Consider the following 14,023-nt stretch of genomic DNA (forward strand, 5'->3'; position numbering starts at 1 on the left):
CCTGGTGCCTGGAATCACACATGACAGGGTGGGGAGGACAGGGGCAGTAATGCTGTTTGCCTGCCTGCATTCTCTTGTCCTGAGAACGGCCAGGTCCCCTGTCAGCAGCTGGCTGGTTGGCCTGTGGGAAAGGAAGGAGGGTGGAGTTGTCCTCATCCTCATGGCTTTTGTCCCTCCCTCCCTCCCCATTCCTCGAAGGAACAGATGAGAATACTGAGGCTCAAAGCGGTTGAGCAGCCTGCTCCAAGTCACACGATGACAAAGAACCAGAATCTGAATCAAATGGGTCTGCCTGTTGCTCCACGCTACCCAGGGCAGCTGGAGTGGGTTAGAACGGCGCGTTCTCACTGGAGAGAGAAGAGTCCTGGAGAGGCAGGGTTTGGCAGGAGGCCCCAGGGCCACATACTCATGTTGGCCAGGCAGCTTCCAGGCTCAGCCTCGGGCTCTGGTTCCTCAGCGAAGTAGACCTGCCAGTCCAAACTGCTGACCCAGTCCTCGTAGGCAGGGAGCGCGGTGAAGACCGCCGGCCTGGCGGGGCCTTGGCAAGCATCTCCAAAGCTGTGCAGCCCGGCCAGGAACCATGTGCCCCTCACCTCATGCACCAGTGGTGCCCCAGACAGGCCCTGTCAGGGGTCAGGTGACACTGGGTGACTTTTTATAGGCAGCTGTGCAGGATGGTAGAGCAGGCTAGGGAAGCTCTGGCTGTTTGGGGGCTAACTGGCAAAAAGGCTTAGTTTCAGGTGGGAGGTGGGTCCAGAGGCCAAGCCTGGAAGGTCCGTTCTTGAGCTATTGGGTGAGGGGATGCCAGGGGCCTATTAGGTAAGGCGTGAGGGCCTGGGGCTCACCTCACAGCTGGGCAGCTCACCCACAGCACTGGTACACACCATCCCCGGCAGAATAGGGCTGCCGTCACCCCCAGGAGCTGCATGCAGCCGGCTGCAGGCCCTAGGCCCCAGGAGGGTCACGGGCACTGTCTGGAGGGAGCTGATGCCTGTGGAGCAAGGGAAAGCTGACTGCCCTGGCCTGCAGGTTGGATGGACAGTGGCCCTGGCCCTGTGCCCACCTACCTGCTCCTGGGCGGGCCCATCCCAGGACCCAGCCGCGCTCCCCATCAGGCAGGTGGTGGTCAACATAGGGCAGGCAGAGGGGCCGCAGGCTGGCTCCCAGTGTCACAGGCTGGGCCAGCAGCAGGAGGGCCACGTCATAGCCCCCCTCAGGGTGGGTGTAGGCTCCGTGCAGGATGAGCTGCTTCAGGCCCCACTCCTCCGGTCTGGTCCCCAGCCCTACGCTCCATTCCTCTGGGGCCTGGCGCCTGTGCAGAGGCAGTGTGGACAGCACCAGGTGACAGGGCTGCCAGCAGGGGCAGGGGGCACAGCAGAGAGGGGTCCAAGACTCACCCAATGAAGCAGTGGGCAGCAGTTAGCACCGCCTCCTCTGATACCAGGGCTCCGCCACAGGCCAGCTGCCCCTGGTGCATCAGCCTGGCATCCCAGGGCCATGGAGAGGGTGCTCCTGCCTGGGGACCTGCTGTCCTCAAGGATCCACAGGCTGAAACAGATGAGTGCCTCATCTGACTTCTTGCTAAGCGCTTCCCACTTCCCGTCAAATCCTCACACTATCTTTTGAAATTGAATTTTGTTCCCCTCATTACTGAAGGTAACCAAAGTTCCAGAGAGGTTAAGAGACTTCCTCGCTCTGTAACTACAGGCAAGTGGCAGACTTGTGATTCACAAGCCAGGGCCTGAGCTTTTAGCCCTGTGGGTCTGATGGGACCCCCGTCCCAGCCTCATGGGAATGCCCCTACTTGTCACTCCCCTGCCCCACCCATCTGCACCCTCCAGGCTAGGCCTGCCTCCTGTATTCCTGGCTCATTAGTGCATCTCTTACCATCAAGACATAATATCCGTCCCAGGAATTACTTTGCATTCAATTTGCATGCCAGTCACTTAATGCTGGAATTCTGACTGGAAGCCCTACCCTGTGCAGGCTTGCTGGGTCCCTGCTGGAAGCCTGCCACTTCCCCAGAAACTCAAGTCAGGTCTCAGAGATTCCTCTTCTCACCTAAACTCCAAAACTGTAGAGTTCCAAAGTGCCTGCGCCTCTCAGCCCTAATGGGGCTGTTCCCATCCCAGGGGGTGAAAGAGCCCCCTAATTAGGCTCGGTGGTGTGGATGCCTGTGCCAGTTCCCTAGTCCTAACTGAGGTTTTCTTCACAGTGGCTTCTACCCACTCCCAGCATGCCCCACTCGTACCTACACAGCTGTCCTCATCACTCATCTCCGGGGTCTCTGGGCTCTGGGCCAGGAAAGCTGCCCCCTGAACTCGAGCCTGCAGCCAGGAACTGTGAGCAGCTGTGTTGGTCAGCAGCACAGGAGCGTCCTCCTGGGCACAGCTTGATGCAAAGCTGATGATGCCAGCCTGAACCCAGTGTCCATCAGGCTCGAGGCACAGCACAGGGCCCCCGGAATCTCCCTGGAGCCAGGCAACAAAGCCAAGGACAGATGCCTGAGGCCAGCTATGGCAGACACCCTCTGATTGCAGCTCTTTCCCCCAGTCCTGTGAGTCCAACCCCCAGCCCAGGGCTAGGCCCCGCCCCTTCTGCTCCTTCTCTTCTCCCCATCAGACCTGACAGGGCCCCTGCACCCCAGGCTGGGGGCCCCCACATAGCATCCCAGGCCGGGCCGGGTTGGACAGGTGTCGCTGGTGCAGCTGGTTGTAGATACAGTTACATGTGGGGCGACTGATAAGACGCAGGCGCAGATTGCGTAGGGTCCCAGGAGCTGGTGAAAGAGACGGGGCTGGGGCTGGAGTCTGGGATCTGGGAAGCAAGGGAGACTGGAAGCCAGGACAGTTGGGAGCTGAGACTGTGACCTTGGGCAAGCAGAGCGCCTCTCCAAGCTTCAGTCTGGGCCAGCACTTACCATCACTGGTGTCCTGATCCCAGCCAGTGGCCCAGCAGGAGGCTCCAAAGGGGAAGCGATGGGCAGGCTGGGGCAGGCAGAGGGGTGTGTGGGTCGTGGGGTGGGCGAGCTGCAGCAGGGCCAGGTCTGAGCCCTGGCTGTAGTGGTTATAGGCCCTGGGCAACTGCAGGGCAGCTACCCCCACCTCCTCGGCCCCAGGGCTGAGTCCCTCACGCTGCAGAGAACCCAAGACCACTGACCAGGAGTTCAGTTCTGTTGCTGCTGCCCTGGAAGGGGAAGGACAAGGTCCAGGCCACTGAGTGCAAGGGTAGACAGTGACAACATGGGAGACCCCACAGGTAGGTGGAAGATAGCAGAGAGCACTCCACGGCTTTTTCTTTTTGAGGTAGGGTCTCGTCCTGTCACCCAGGCTGCAGTGCAGTGGCATGACCATGACTCACTGCAAGCCTTGATCTCCCAGGCTCAAGCGATCCTCCCACCTCAGCCTCGTGAGTAGCTGGGACTACAGGCGTGCACCACCATGCCTGACTAAATTTTATAGTTTTTGTAGAGACATGGTCTTGCTATGTTGCACAGGCTAGTCTTGAACTCTTGGGCTCAAGCGATCCTCCCTCCGTGGCCTCCCAAAGTGCTGGGATTACAGGCGTGAGCTACTGTGCCTGGCCTCAGTCTGTGACTTTAAGAAAGGTCATTCCCTTGCAACCTAAGTTTTCTGATCTGTAAATCTTCTACCATGAAAGGTGGTTGTTACAATTAACTTGACAATACTTGTACCCAGTACATGGCAGATTCTCAGTAAATGGTTCTTTATTATTACTCTAGAGGCAGGGACTAGGCTTGTGGGGCTTGAGACAAATCGTCCACCCCCCAGAGCCGGAGACCCTGCCTGACCCCAGCCATGACTTACTTTTCAAAGCAGTGGGCAGCAGTGAGGACCCAGGTGTCCGCCACCAGGGAGCCGCTGCAGATGTGGGCTCCCTGCTTCCTCACACTGGCCTGCCAGGGCCACTCGCCAGGGACTGTGTTGCCCTCCTGAGGCTTGGGGGGGCCGGGGCCATGCTGTCCACAGGCTGTGGAGAGGGGTGGGTCACATTGACAGCAGATCCCTGTCCTGACCTCACCCCAGTCCCGACCCAGACCCAAGTAAGGCCCAGGCCCCGTGTCCCCAGACCTTACCATGCTGAGCGGCTTGAAGACCTGGGAAGAGAGAGACACAGGTGAGACGCAGGGACTCCAGGCCTGCCTAGCTTTGGGGAGGGGAGGGGATGGGCTGGGGGGCGGGCCCAGGGTCCTTGCCTGTGACTCTGATTACCTCACCAGCCCCTCCCAGAATGAAAATATTTATATGAGGTCGAGACAGCTTTTATTGGAACCTATTCAGTGTGCACACGCAGTAATTAATTCTCCTTCAGCTGTGCTCAGCACTCCGGGGCTTGGGGTTCAGCTTGGGAGTAGGCCAGCCCTCCTCCAGGCTTCAGAACCCCCAACTCCTGCCCCTGCCACTGAGTCAGCCAGGCGGCCTCTGTGTGTAGAGAGCATTAGCTTAATTGTCCTCTTAGTAGCAGAGGCCTAAGTAAGAGGAAGGATTAGAGGCCTGCGTCATTTCCAAGTGGGGAGGGCCCCAAGAAATGGAGACTTACCTCACCCTGGTCTAGAGACTCAGTCTTCCCCACCTTCCCAGAAACTGCCTGAGAGCCCGCCAGAGAGAGGGCCCCGCCCACTGCCCCTCACAGGCACACAGGCACCCCGTTACACAGCTGAGCCAGGCTGCCCAGAGGATGGATGAAAAGAAAGGGAAACTGAGGTCAGAGGAGCCCAGAGTTTGCCTGAGGTCATTGTGGAAGTCGGGGAGGCAGGCACAGGACACACACAGGCAGCACCACACACACACACACAAGACCACAGCCCCCGCCAACGCAAACTGCAGCTGGCCCGAGAAAATCTCATCCATGTTGACACAGGTGGCCACATATACCGCCCCACAGGGTCCCACGGAGTTACATCCCCACTGGTGGACTGTCGCCCACAGGCGGTCCCCCTACCAAGGAGCAGGGACTGCTGGGGCAGAGATGGCCCCTGAGCCCCCACCAGGCCACCCCCATACCCCAACACACGGCAGCTTACCCTCCATGAGGACCGTGGCACCCGCGATGAGCAGCACTGGGCCCCAGCACCACTTCATGCCTCCCCAGGCCACTCTGCCGCCCGTGCTCTACTCTGAGAGAGGCCACCTGGGTCTCCCTGGCTCCACCTCTGCTCCACCTCCAGTTGGCTAGGAGTCAGCTGTCTGCTTGCCCTAGCCAGCAGTTCCTAGCTCTGGGGCTGTGGCTGTGTGACCCTGGGCTTGTCAACACCCCTCTCTGGGCCTTAGCCATGGAGCCAAATTATCTGGGTTTAAATCTGTTTCCTTACTACTTGAGTGGCCTGGGAGAGCTAACCTGCCTACGCCTTGTCTGAGAAACAGTTGTTGAATGGAAAACGCCTCACTGGCAGCCTGGCACAGGGCAAGCTCACTCCCAGCATGAGAGCGCCATCCTGGAACCGTGGAGGGCACGTGGGCAGCTCCTCCCAGTACCCACTTTTCATTTCTACTCCCCCACTTCTCTTCCAGCCAGGGCTGGGTGGGTTTCACATGCCTTCTCCCAGGTCTGCTCAGAGACAGTGTGTGCCAGGCTGGGTGTTGAGGGGCCAGCGCCCACTGCTGCTTGCTCGCTGTGAGCCTTTGGCAAATCCCAGTATCTCCCTGGGCCTGCTGGCTTCCCGGGAAACAGGGTGACAGCGGTGCCCACCTTCCTCACAGGCGCAGAGGACTCGGTCAGGCGGGAAGAACACTTGGGTGCGTGCCTCCTCTTCCTCTTCCCACTCCTAACTCAGGCTGGCCCAGACCATTCAAGAACCCTGACCCCAAGACAGAGGCAGCTGTGGGTAGGGTTTAGCATATATTATAGATGCTGGCCGGGCATGGTGGCTCACGCCTGTAATCCCAGCACTTTGGGAGGCCAAGGCAGGCGGATCACCTGAGATCGGGAGTTTGAGACCAGCCTGACCAACATAGAGAAACATTGTCTCTACTAAAAATACAAAATTAGCCGGACCTGGTGGCGCATGCCTGTAATCCCAGCTACTCGGGAGGCTGAGGCAGGAGAATCACTTGAACCCAGGAGGCGGAGGTTGCAGTGAGCCAAAATTGTGCCATTGCACTCCAGCCTGGACAACAAGAGTGAAAATCTGTCTCAAAAACAAACCAACAAAAAAAGCATATAGATGCTGGAGCCAGATGGACCAGGTGGATTCAAATCCTGAGAGCCTCCTGCGGTAGCTGTGTGATCTCAGGCATACTAATTAGCCACACTGTCCCTATCATCAAGATAGGCATAATAATAGTACCCACCTCATAAATCACTGTAAAAATTAAACGAGTTTAACACGTTAACACAAGTTTTTTTTTTTTTTTTTTCTGGAGATGGTCTTGCTCTGTTGCTCAGGCTAGAGTGCAGTGATCATGGCTCACTGCAGCCTCAACCTTCTGGGTTCAAGCAGTCTTCCCGCCAGCTTCCCAATTAGTTGGGACTACAGGTACATACCACCATGCCTGGCTAATTTTTTTTTTTTTTTTTTTTGTAGAGACAGGGGTCTCACTATTTTGCCCAGGCTGGTCTGGAACTCCTGGCTTCAAGTGATCTTCCTGCCTTGGCCTCCCAAAGTACAGGGATTACAGGTGTGAGCTACTGCACCCAGCCAACACAAATTCTTAAACAGTGCTTGGCATGTAGGTAAGTGGTCAGGGCATAATAGGCAAAACAAAAACCTTCACAACCTGGCCCTGGCCCTCCAGGGCTACCAATACTGGCTTGGGATGGTCAATAAGGCAACTGGAGGGTTTAAAGTTAAACTCAAGGAAGAACTTCCCAGCAAGCATTTACAGAACCAGAAGGGCAGCCTGCCCTTCCAGGTGTGTGCTTAGCCTTCCCAGGAGAGGAGGCCTGGCTCCTGTGGGCAGCAGGAGCGAGCTGCCAGCCTGTTTCCTGGGGGTGGGGGCCGATGGCGCCCCAGGCCTTGCTGACTCCACACGCTGGAGATGAGACTACCCATAACCACCCTTCCCGGCAGGCCCTCCACTCTCCCTCTGACTCACCCTTCCCAGCTCCAGAGAAGGCGACACCAAGGGAGGCCCAGCACCATAGTCCATGGCAGACACATGGTTCAGACTTGGCTGATTGATCTAAGAAACTTTATTGCTCAGAATCTTCCCTCCCTGGGCAGTGGAAAGAGCTTTGGAGACCAGCCCATGGGGACAGAGTCAGAGGCACTGGGTGTAAAAAAGAGCGAGCGTGTGGCACATTTGGTCCATTGTTGTGGGCGGGTATGGCAGGAGGAGGGGGTAATCTAGAAGCCCTGCATCTAGGGCCTTCTAGGGACCCAGATATGGCCCCTTGGGCAAGGCTCACATGCCAAAGCAAAGCAGATGAGGCCAGCCTGGCTTGGGTTGAGGGCTCAGTGCCTCTTAGCCTTGCCCTGAGGTTCTTGGACCTTCTGGAAACTGAGCCACATCAGGCTCACGTTGATAGCATAGGTGGTGATGCAAACGATGCAGAAATCATAGAGCACGAAGAACAGGATCCAGGCCAGGTAGACAGAACCAGCGAGAGACACCAGGGAGCTCAGCAGCAGCAGGACAGAGGCCCAGCGTGTCCGCAGGCAACCTGCAAGGCAGAAGAGGGTCCAGTGTGGGCTTCAGGGACTGGCCACCTCCCGAACACTCCATGATGTCACCACACCACCTAAATGCCAGGAGCTGCTGGGAAGGGTCTCTAAAACAAGAGGCTCCAGGGCAGATGTGGTGGCTTATGCATGTAATCCAAACACTCCGGGAGGCCGAGGTGGGAAGACTGCTTTAGGCTAGGAGTTCAAGACCAGCTTGGGCAACATAAAAAGACCCAATCTGTATCAAAAATTTAGAAATTCAGCTGGGCACGGTGGCTCATGCCTGTAATCCCACCATTTTGGGAGGCCAATGGGGGTGGATCACCTGAGGTCAGGAGTTCGAGAGCAGCCTGGCCTACATGGCAAAACCCCATCTCTACCAAAAATACAAAAATTAGCCGGATGTGTTGATGGGCACCTGTAATCCTAGCTGCTGGGGAGGCTAAGGCAGGAGAATCGCTTGAACCTAGGAGGTGGAGGTTGCAGTGAGCCGAGATCACGCCACCACAATCCAGCTTGGGCAACAAGAGCGAGACTTCGTCTCAAAAAAAAAAAAAAAAAAAAAAAAAAGGCCCAGTGAGGTTGGCTCATGCCTGTAATCCTAGCACTTTGGGAGGCCGAGGCGGACAGATCACCAGGTCAAGAGATTGAGACCATCCTAGCCAACATGGTGAAACCCTGTCTCTACTAAAAATACAAAAATTAGCTGGGCGTGGTGGCACGTGCCTGTAGTCCCAGCCACTTGGGAGGCTGAGGCAGGAGAATTGCTTGAACTCGGGAGGCAGAGGTTGCAGTGAACCAAGATCGTGCCTGGTGACACAGCGAGACTATGTCTCAAAAAAAAAAAAAATTAAAAATTAGTTGGGTGCAGTGACATGTGCCTATAGTCCTAGCTACTCAGGAGGATCACTTGAGCCAGGAGTTCCAGGTTACAGTGAGCTATGATTGTGCCACTCCAGCCTGGGCAACAGAGCAAGATGATTTCTTAAAAAAAAAAAGAAGGCTTCAACAGGTCCCCTCCAAGGGACTGGTCTCTGAAGCTCTTGCCATTGCCCAGGGAGGGAAAGTTCTGAGCAATAAAATTTCTTAAATAAATCAGCCAAGTCTGAACCATGTGTCAGCCGGGACCATGGTGCTGGGCCTCCCTCGGTGATGCCTTCTCTGGAGCTGGGAAGGGTGACTCAAAGGGAGCGTGGGAGCCTGCTGGGAAGGGTGGTAATGGGTAGTCTCATCTCCAGCATATGGCATCAGCAAGGCCTGGGGCGCCATCGTCTCCCACTCCCTTGGTTCCTCTGTCTGTTCAATAATTCCTGGGACCAGATACAAATTTTCCTGCTGAGCACTAAATGAGATAAAAGATAGCTCATGCTCAGCTTCTCCTTAAAAAGGAATTTCGGCATCTTTTCCACAAAACTGGTGTGTTGGTGGGGCATGGTAGCTCACGCCTGTAATCCCCCCAGCACTTTGGGAGGCTGAGGCAGACAGATTGCTTGAGACCAGCCTGGGCAACATGGCGAGACACTGCCTCTACCAAAAAAAAAAAAAATACAAAAATTAGCTGGGCATAGTGGTGCACACCTGTGATTCCAGCTACTTGGGAGGCTAAGGTGGGAGGATCACTTGGGCAGGGAGGGAGAGGTTGCCATGAGCTGAGATCACGCCAGTGCACGCTAAGGGCATCCTAGACCTCACTTTGGGCAACAGAGTCAGACCCTGTCTCAAAACAACAACAAACAAAAACCTGCGGACCTAGGATGTCTTTAAGGGCCCTTCAGCCTCTAACAGTACTTAAACCAATTAAAAGACTCCTGTAGGCCGGGCGCAGTGGCTCACGCCTGTAATCCCAGCACTTTGGGAGGCCGAGGTGGGCGGATCACCTGAGGTTGGGAGTTCGAGACCAGCCTGACTAACATGGAGAAACCTCATCTCTACTAAAAATACAAAATTAGCCGGGCGTGGTGGTGCGTGCCTGTAATCCCAGCTTCTCGGGGGGCTGAGGCAGGAGAATCACTTGAACCCGGGAGGCGGAGGTTGTGGTGAGCTGAGATCGTGCCATTGCACTCCAGCCTGGGCAACAAGAGCAAAACGCCGTCTCAAAAAAAAAAAAAAAAAAAAAAAAAGACTCCTGTTAGTTACCTCCCCACATCCCCACCCGCAGGATGCTCCGCGATGAGCAGCTAGCTGGCTGTCAGCTGTGTGGATCACCAAGATTGCATGGAGTGGGGCTGAGCTGACCAAGGGGGATGGGGGCGGGGCGGGCAGGGAGGGGGCGGGGCGGGCAGGGAGGGGGCGGGGTGGGGCAGGGAGGGGGCGGGGCCACTCACCTAACAATAGCTGTAGTGTGTAGAAGATGCAACCGAATATGCTGTTGGATTGATTGAGGATACTGTCCTGTCCCAGCACATGCTCCACCAGCCCGAAGCCCCTGCCCCACCTGGCAGAGGGGTGGGGTGGGGTGGGGTGGGGTGGAACCAGGTTAGGACTGTCAACCCAGTGCCTTGGACCCTCCCCGAGAAAGGTGATTTCCAAGAAGCCACCTGGGCTATCCTCTGTTCCCCCACCTCCCATCCTAGTCCAAGGGTCGATGACCTCCAGGCACCGGGCACCTTTGGCCACGTCAGGATTCCATGTCACTGACCCTATCCTCCCCTCTCCCCAGACCAGGCCCGGACGTGGCTACTCCGTAGGCCCTGCTTTTCGTCTTAGACCTTAAGTAACTCTCTAATTCTCTCTTTTTTTTTTTTTTTTTTTTTTTTTGAGACGGAGTCTCACTCTGGCCCAGGCTGGAGTGCAGTGGCGCGATCTCGGCTCACTGAAACCTCCGCTTCCCGGCTTCAAGCGATTCTCCTGCCTTAGCACCCACCCCCCGCCCCCCGAGTAGCTGGGATTACAGGCGCCTGCCATAGCGCCCGGCTAATTTTTCTATTTTTGGTAGAGATAGGCTTTCACCATGTTGGCCAGGCTGGTCAACTCCTGACTTCAAGTGATCCACCCGCCTCGGCCTCCCAAAGTGCTGGGATTACAGGAGTGGGCCACCGCGCCCGGCCCTTAAGTAATTCTTAAAATGGCAAGGCTGGTATAACAGTTCACTCGGTTTTGCATCAGAGACTGGGAGTCGGGGGCAGATTATCTTTGCCCTGGACCCCAGAATCTCCAGCTCCCTGGCCACTCACTCGCCTCCTCTGTATTCCGTCATTATGCTACCGCCTGGCCATCACGCACAGCCAGACCGGGCCACCTCGTTACTCGGCGCAGCCATCGCCAACACCCCCCTTCACCTGAGCGCCGTCCTTGAGACCATCGTCAATCTCTGCCTCCATCCTGCCTCCCCGCCTTTCCCGGTCACCGTTATTCCTTGGCATCCAATTCACGTGCGAGTTCCCGGAATAATCCCAGTCCCCAACACTGTCTGGTCCCCTGCCTCGGACACTTATTTCGAACACCAGTATCTCTGGGTAGCTCAGCCCCTGTGCAACGACCCCGCGAGCAGTCCAGCCCCGTGTCCGTTCCCCAGGCACACCGATTGCAGACTCCAGAATAATCATCTGGCATCCTGGCCGCCCTGCTCCGAGGCCCCACGCCTCCCACTCCCGTGCACACCTGGAGGAGAAGACGCGTGAACAGCTGATGGCGGTGCCCACGTCGCAGAGCGCGCGGTAATCCCGGTCCCGGGCGCGCGCCGCCTTCACGTGCAGCGCATAGAGCGAGAGCACTAAGCCCGTCAGGCAAAGAGCGAGCCGCACCCAGCCAGGGCTCCCCCAGGTGCTGCCCATTATCTCCAGGTTCCGCCCGAGGCGCCCGCGGAGAAAACCAGCCACGGAGCAGGGGCCGGGCGGCGAATGGCCGCGCCCCTCCTGGCCCTCTGACTCAGCGATTGGCCGGCCGGACTCGCACTCCGCGACCCAAATGGCTGTTCCCGAGCACTAGTCAATCGGGCGTGTTAGGAAAACAGCGAAGAATGCCAGGACTAGTGAGGCGGGTAAGGGACGCGCGGAATCGCTGCTCCAGCGGCTGCCAGGCATGATGGGAGTTGTAGTCGGCGCGGCTGCAAGGCATCAAGGGAAATGAAGTCTCCACAGATTTAAAAACTGAGTTGGCCGGGCGCGGTGGCTCACGCTTGTAATCCCAGCACTTTGGGAGGCCGAGGCTGGCGGACTACCTAAGGTCAGGAGTTCGAGACCAGCCTCGCCAACATGGTGAAACCCCGTCTCTACTAAAAATACAAAAATTAGCCGGGCGTGATGGCACACGCCTGTAATCCCAGCTACTCGGGAGGCTGAGGCAGGAGAATTGCTTGAGCCGGGGAGAGGGAAGTTGCAGTGAGCCGAGATTGTGCCACTGCACTCCAGCCGGGCCGACAGAGTGAGGCTCTGTCTCCAAAAAAAAAAAAAAAAGTGTGTTAGTGTGGCTAACAGCATTTGTGCTTACCCTATGCCAAGTCCTGTTGTAAGAATTGCAGCATCTAGGACCTAGAGACCAGCGGATCAGGGGATCCAGCAAATACGGCGATCCGATTCGGGAACCAAGCATTTCCCCTGAAACTATTTCAGGCACCATTCGGGCTGCAGCCTCCCATCCTCCCGGGTCCTGCCTCACCAGTGCTTCCTGCTGGTGGGTCTCCCTTTCTCCCGTATATTCACAGAACCGCTCCTTTGGCCACACACACCCTTGACAGTATCCTAACCTGTCTACTGTCATGGCGCCCGCCTGGCAACACCTGAGCTTGGATCAACTCAACAGTCAGTCTCTCCTTTCCAAGCTGTGGGCCAGCTGAGGTCTCTCCTTCACAGACGTCCCATCTGATGGTGACCCATCTCTCCTACACCTTCAACCTCTCCATCCTCCCCATCTACATTGCAACTTGTTTCTCTTTCCCATCTCAGAAACAGCAACAAATCTCCCTTCACTAAGAGGTCCTTCACCAGCCTCCCCTCCCTGCGTTATCCCATCTACCCCTCCACATTCAAGTTTTTGGAAAGATTCTACACTCCCAGTCTCTACTTCCTCACTTCTTCCTTGCTGCCCATGCCATAAACTAGCTGCTGCCTCCAGCACTGCCCTGACACCTAGTGGCTGGTGTCACCAAGACGTTAGACCCAATGGTTATTTATTTATTTATTTACTTATTTTGAGACGGAGTCTCACTCTGTCGCCCAGGCTAGAGTGCAGCGGTGCCATCTCGGCTCACTGCATCCTCCGCCTCCAGGGTTCAAGTGGTTCTCGTGCCTCAGCCTCCCAAGCAGTTCGGACTACAGGTGCCTGCCACCACGTCCGGCTAATTTTTGTATTTTTAGTAGAGACAGGGTTTCACTATGTTGGCCAGGCTCGTCTTAAACTCCTGACCTCAAGTGATCCACCCACCTCGGCCTCCCAAAATGCTAGGATTACAGGCGTGAGCCACCGCACCCAGCCAATGGTTGTTTTTCCGGTTTTCTCTTGCTTGACCTCCCAGAGGGATCCCTTACTGTTGCACACACACTTCTGGGAACTCTCTTCCTCTGGCGTCTGTGATATTTCCGTCTTCTGCTGGCTCCTCCCTCTCCAGATGCTCTTTCTCACATCTACTGTCTTCTAGAGAGTGTGGTAGACAGAATAATGGTCTCCAAAGATGTCCCTGCATGAATCCCTGGAACTTGTGAATATGATAGGTTAAATGGCCAAAAGGGAATTAAGGTTGCAGATGGAATTAAGCTGACCAATCTCCTGATTTTATTTTATTTTATTTATTTTTTTGTTTGTTTTTGAGGTCGAGTTTTGCTCTTGTTGCCCAACTGGAGTGCAATGGCATGATCTCGGCTCACTGCAACCTCCGCCTGCCAGGTTCGAGCGATTCTCCTGCCTCAGCCTCCCGAGTAGCTGGGATTACAGGCACCTGCCATCACGCTTGGCTAATTTTTTAAATTTTTAGTAGAGACAGGGTTTCGCTATATTGGCCAGGCTGGTCTTGAACTCCTGACCTCAGGTGATCTGCCCACCTTGGCCTCCCAAAGTGCTGGGATTACAGGTGTGAGCCACCGTGCCCGGCCTAATTATTTATTTATTTATTTTTGAGATGGAGTTTTGCTCTTGTTGCCCAGGCTAGAATGCAATGGTGCTATCTCGACTCACCGCAACCTCCACCTCCCCGGTTAAAGCGATTCTCCTGCCTCAGGCTCCTGAGTAGCTAAGATTATAGGCATGTGCCACCACGCCTGGCTAATTTTTTGTATTTTTTTTTTTTTTTTTGAGACGGAGTCTCGCTCTGTCGCCCAGGCTGGAGTGCAGTGGCGCAATCTCGGCTCACTGCAAGCTTCGCCTCCCGGGTTCACGCCATTCTCCTGCCTCAGCCTCTCTGAGTAGCTGGGACTACAGGCGCCCGCCACCACGCCCGGCTAATTTTTTGTATTTTTTAGTAGAGAC

General features: G+C 56.0%; 2 protein-coding genes across 8 annotated transcripts; both read right to left on the reverse strand.

The window, feature by feature from the left end:
* Nucleotides 1–40: 40 nt before the first annotated feature.
* PRSS53 (serine protease 53) lies at nt 41–7,132 on the reverse strand. 5 transcript variants are annotated; one of them, XM_032157212.2, is made up of 11 exons: nt 5,045–6,526; nt 4,097–4,117; nt 3,828–3,990; nt 2,921–3,186; nt 2,625–2,779; nt 2,252–2,471; nt 1,398–1,548; nt 1,068–1,312; nt 846–991; nt 407–623; nt 41–121 (listed from the first exon to the last, which is right to left on the reverse strand). In XM_032157212.2, the coding sequence occupies exons 1-11, from the start codon at nt 5,100–5,102 to the stop codon at nt 102–104; spliced, it is 1,662 nt and encodes a 553-aa protein (XP_032013103.1). In that variant the 5' UTR covers nt 5,103–6,526; the 3' UTR covers nt 41–101. The 5 variants fall into 5 exon arrangements, with proteins under 5 accessions (XP_032013103.1, XP_032013100.1, XP_032013102.1 ...); XM_032157211.3 differs by lacking the exon at nt 41–121 and having other exon boundaries at nt 345–623; XM_032157209.2 differs by lacking the exon at nt 5,045–6,526 and adding an exon at nt 7,056–7,132 and having other exon boundaries at nt 2,625–3,186; nt 3,828–4,117.
* Nucleotides 7,133–7,134: 2 nt separating this feature from the next.
* On the reverse strand, nt 7,135–11,632 carry VKORC1 (vitamin K epoxide reductase complex subunit 1). Of its 3 annotated transcripts, XM_058440944.1 has the most exons (4): nt 11,225–11,632; nt 9,949–10,058; nt 9,068–9,151; nt 7,135–7,623 (listed from the first exon to the last, which is right to left on the reverse strand). In XM_058440944.1, the coding sequence occupies exons 1-4, from the start codon at nt 11,395–11,397 to the stop codon at nt 7,415–7,417; spliced, it is 576 nt and encodes a 191-aa protein (XP_058296927.1). In that variant the 5' UTR covers nt 11,398–11,632; the 3' UTR covers nt 7,135–7,414. The 3 variants fall into 3 exon arrangements, with proteins under 3 accessions (XP_058296927.1, XP_032013109.1, XP_032013110.1); XM_032157218.2 differs by lacking the exon at nt 9,068–9,151; XM_032157219.2 differs by lacking the exons at nt 9,068–9,151; nt 9,949–10,058.
* Nucleotides 11,633–14,023: the final 2,391 nt, after the last annotated feature.

The sequence above is a fragment of the Hylobates moloch genome, unplaced genomic scaffold (genome assembly GCF_009828535.3).
Source record: "Hylobates moloch isolate HMO894 unplaced genomic scaffold, HMol_V3 SCAFFOLD_6, whole genome shotgun sequence".
NCBI lineage: Eukaryota > Metazoa > Chordata > Mammalia > Primates > Hylobatidae > Hylobates > Hylobates moloch.

What these genes read in the sequence shown, in the direction of transcription:
- PRSS53 (XM_032157207.3), bottom strand. Translation starts at nt 7,109, where the DNA reads ATGGACTATGGTGCTGGGCCTCCCTTGGTGTCGCCTTCTCTGGAGCTG. An exon ending in GGGTGCAGGGGCCCTGTCAG is followed by an intron (nt 2,472 to 2,624) that starts GTCTGATGGGGA and finishes GCCTGGCTCCAG; the next exon opens with GGAGATTCCGGGGGCCCTGT. An exon ending in ATGGGCCCGCCCAGGAGCAG is followed by an intron (nt 992 to 1,067) that starts GTAGGTGGGCAC and finishes CTTGCTCCACAG; the next exon opens with GCATCAGCTCCCTCCAGACA.
- VKORC1 (XM_058440944.1), bottom strand. Translation starts at nt 11,397, where the DNA reads ATGGGCAGCACCTGGGGGAGCCCTGGCTGGGTGCGGCTCGCTCTTTGC. An exon ending in TCACGCGTCTTCTCCTCCAG is followed by an intron (nt 10,059 to 11,224) that starts GTGTGCACGGGA and finishes CCCCTCTGCCAG; the next exon opens with GTGGGGCAGGGGCTTCGGGC. An exon ending in CACACTACAGCTATTGTTAG is followed by an intron (nt 9,152 to 9,948) that starts GTGAGTGGCCCC and finishes TTTTTTTGGTAG; the next exon opens with AGGCAGTGTCTCGCCATGTT.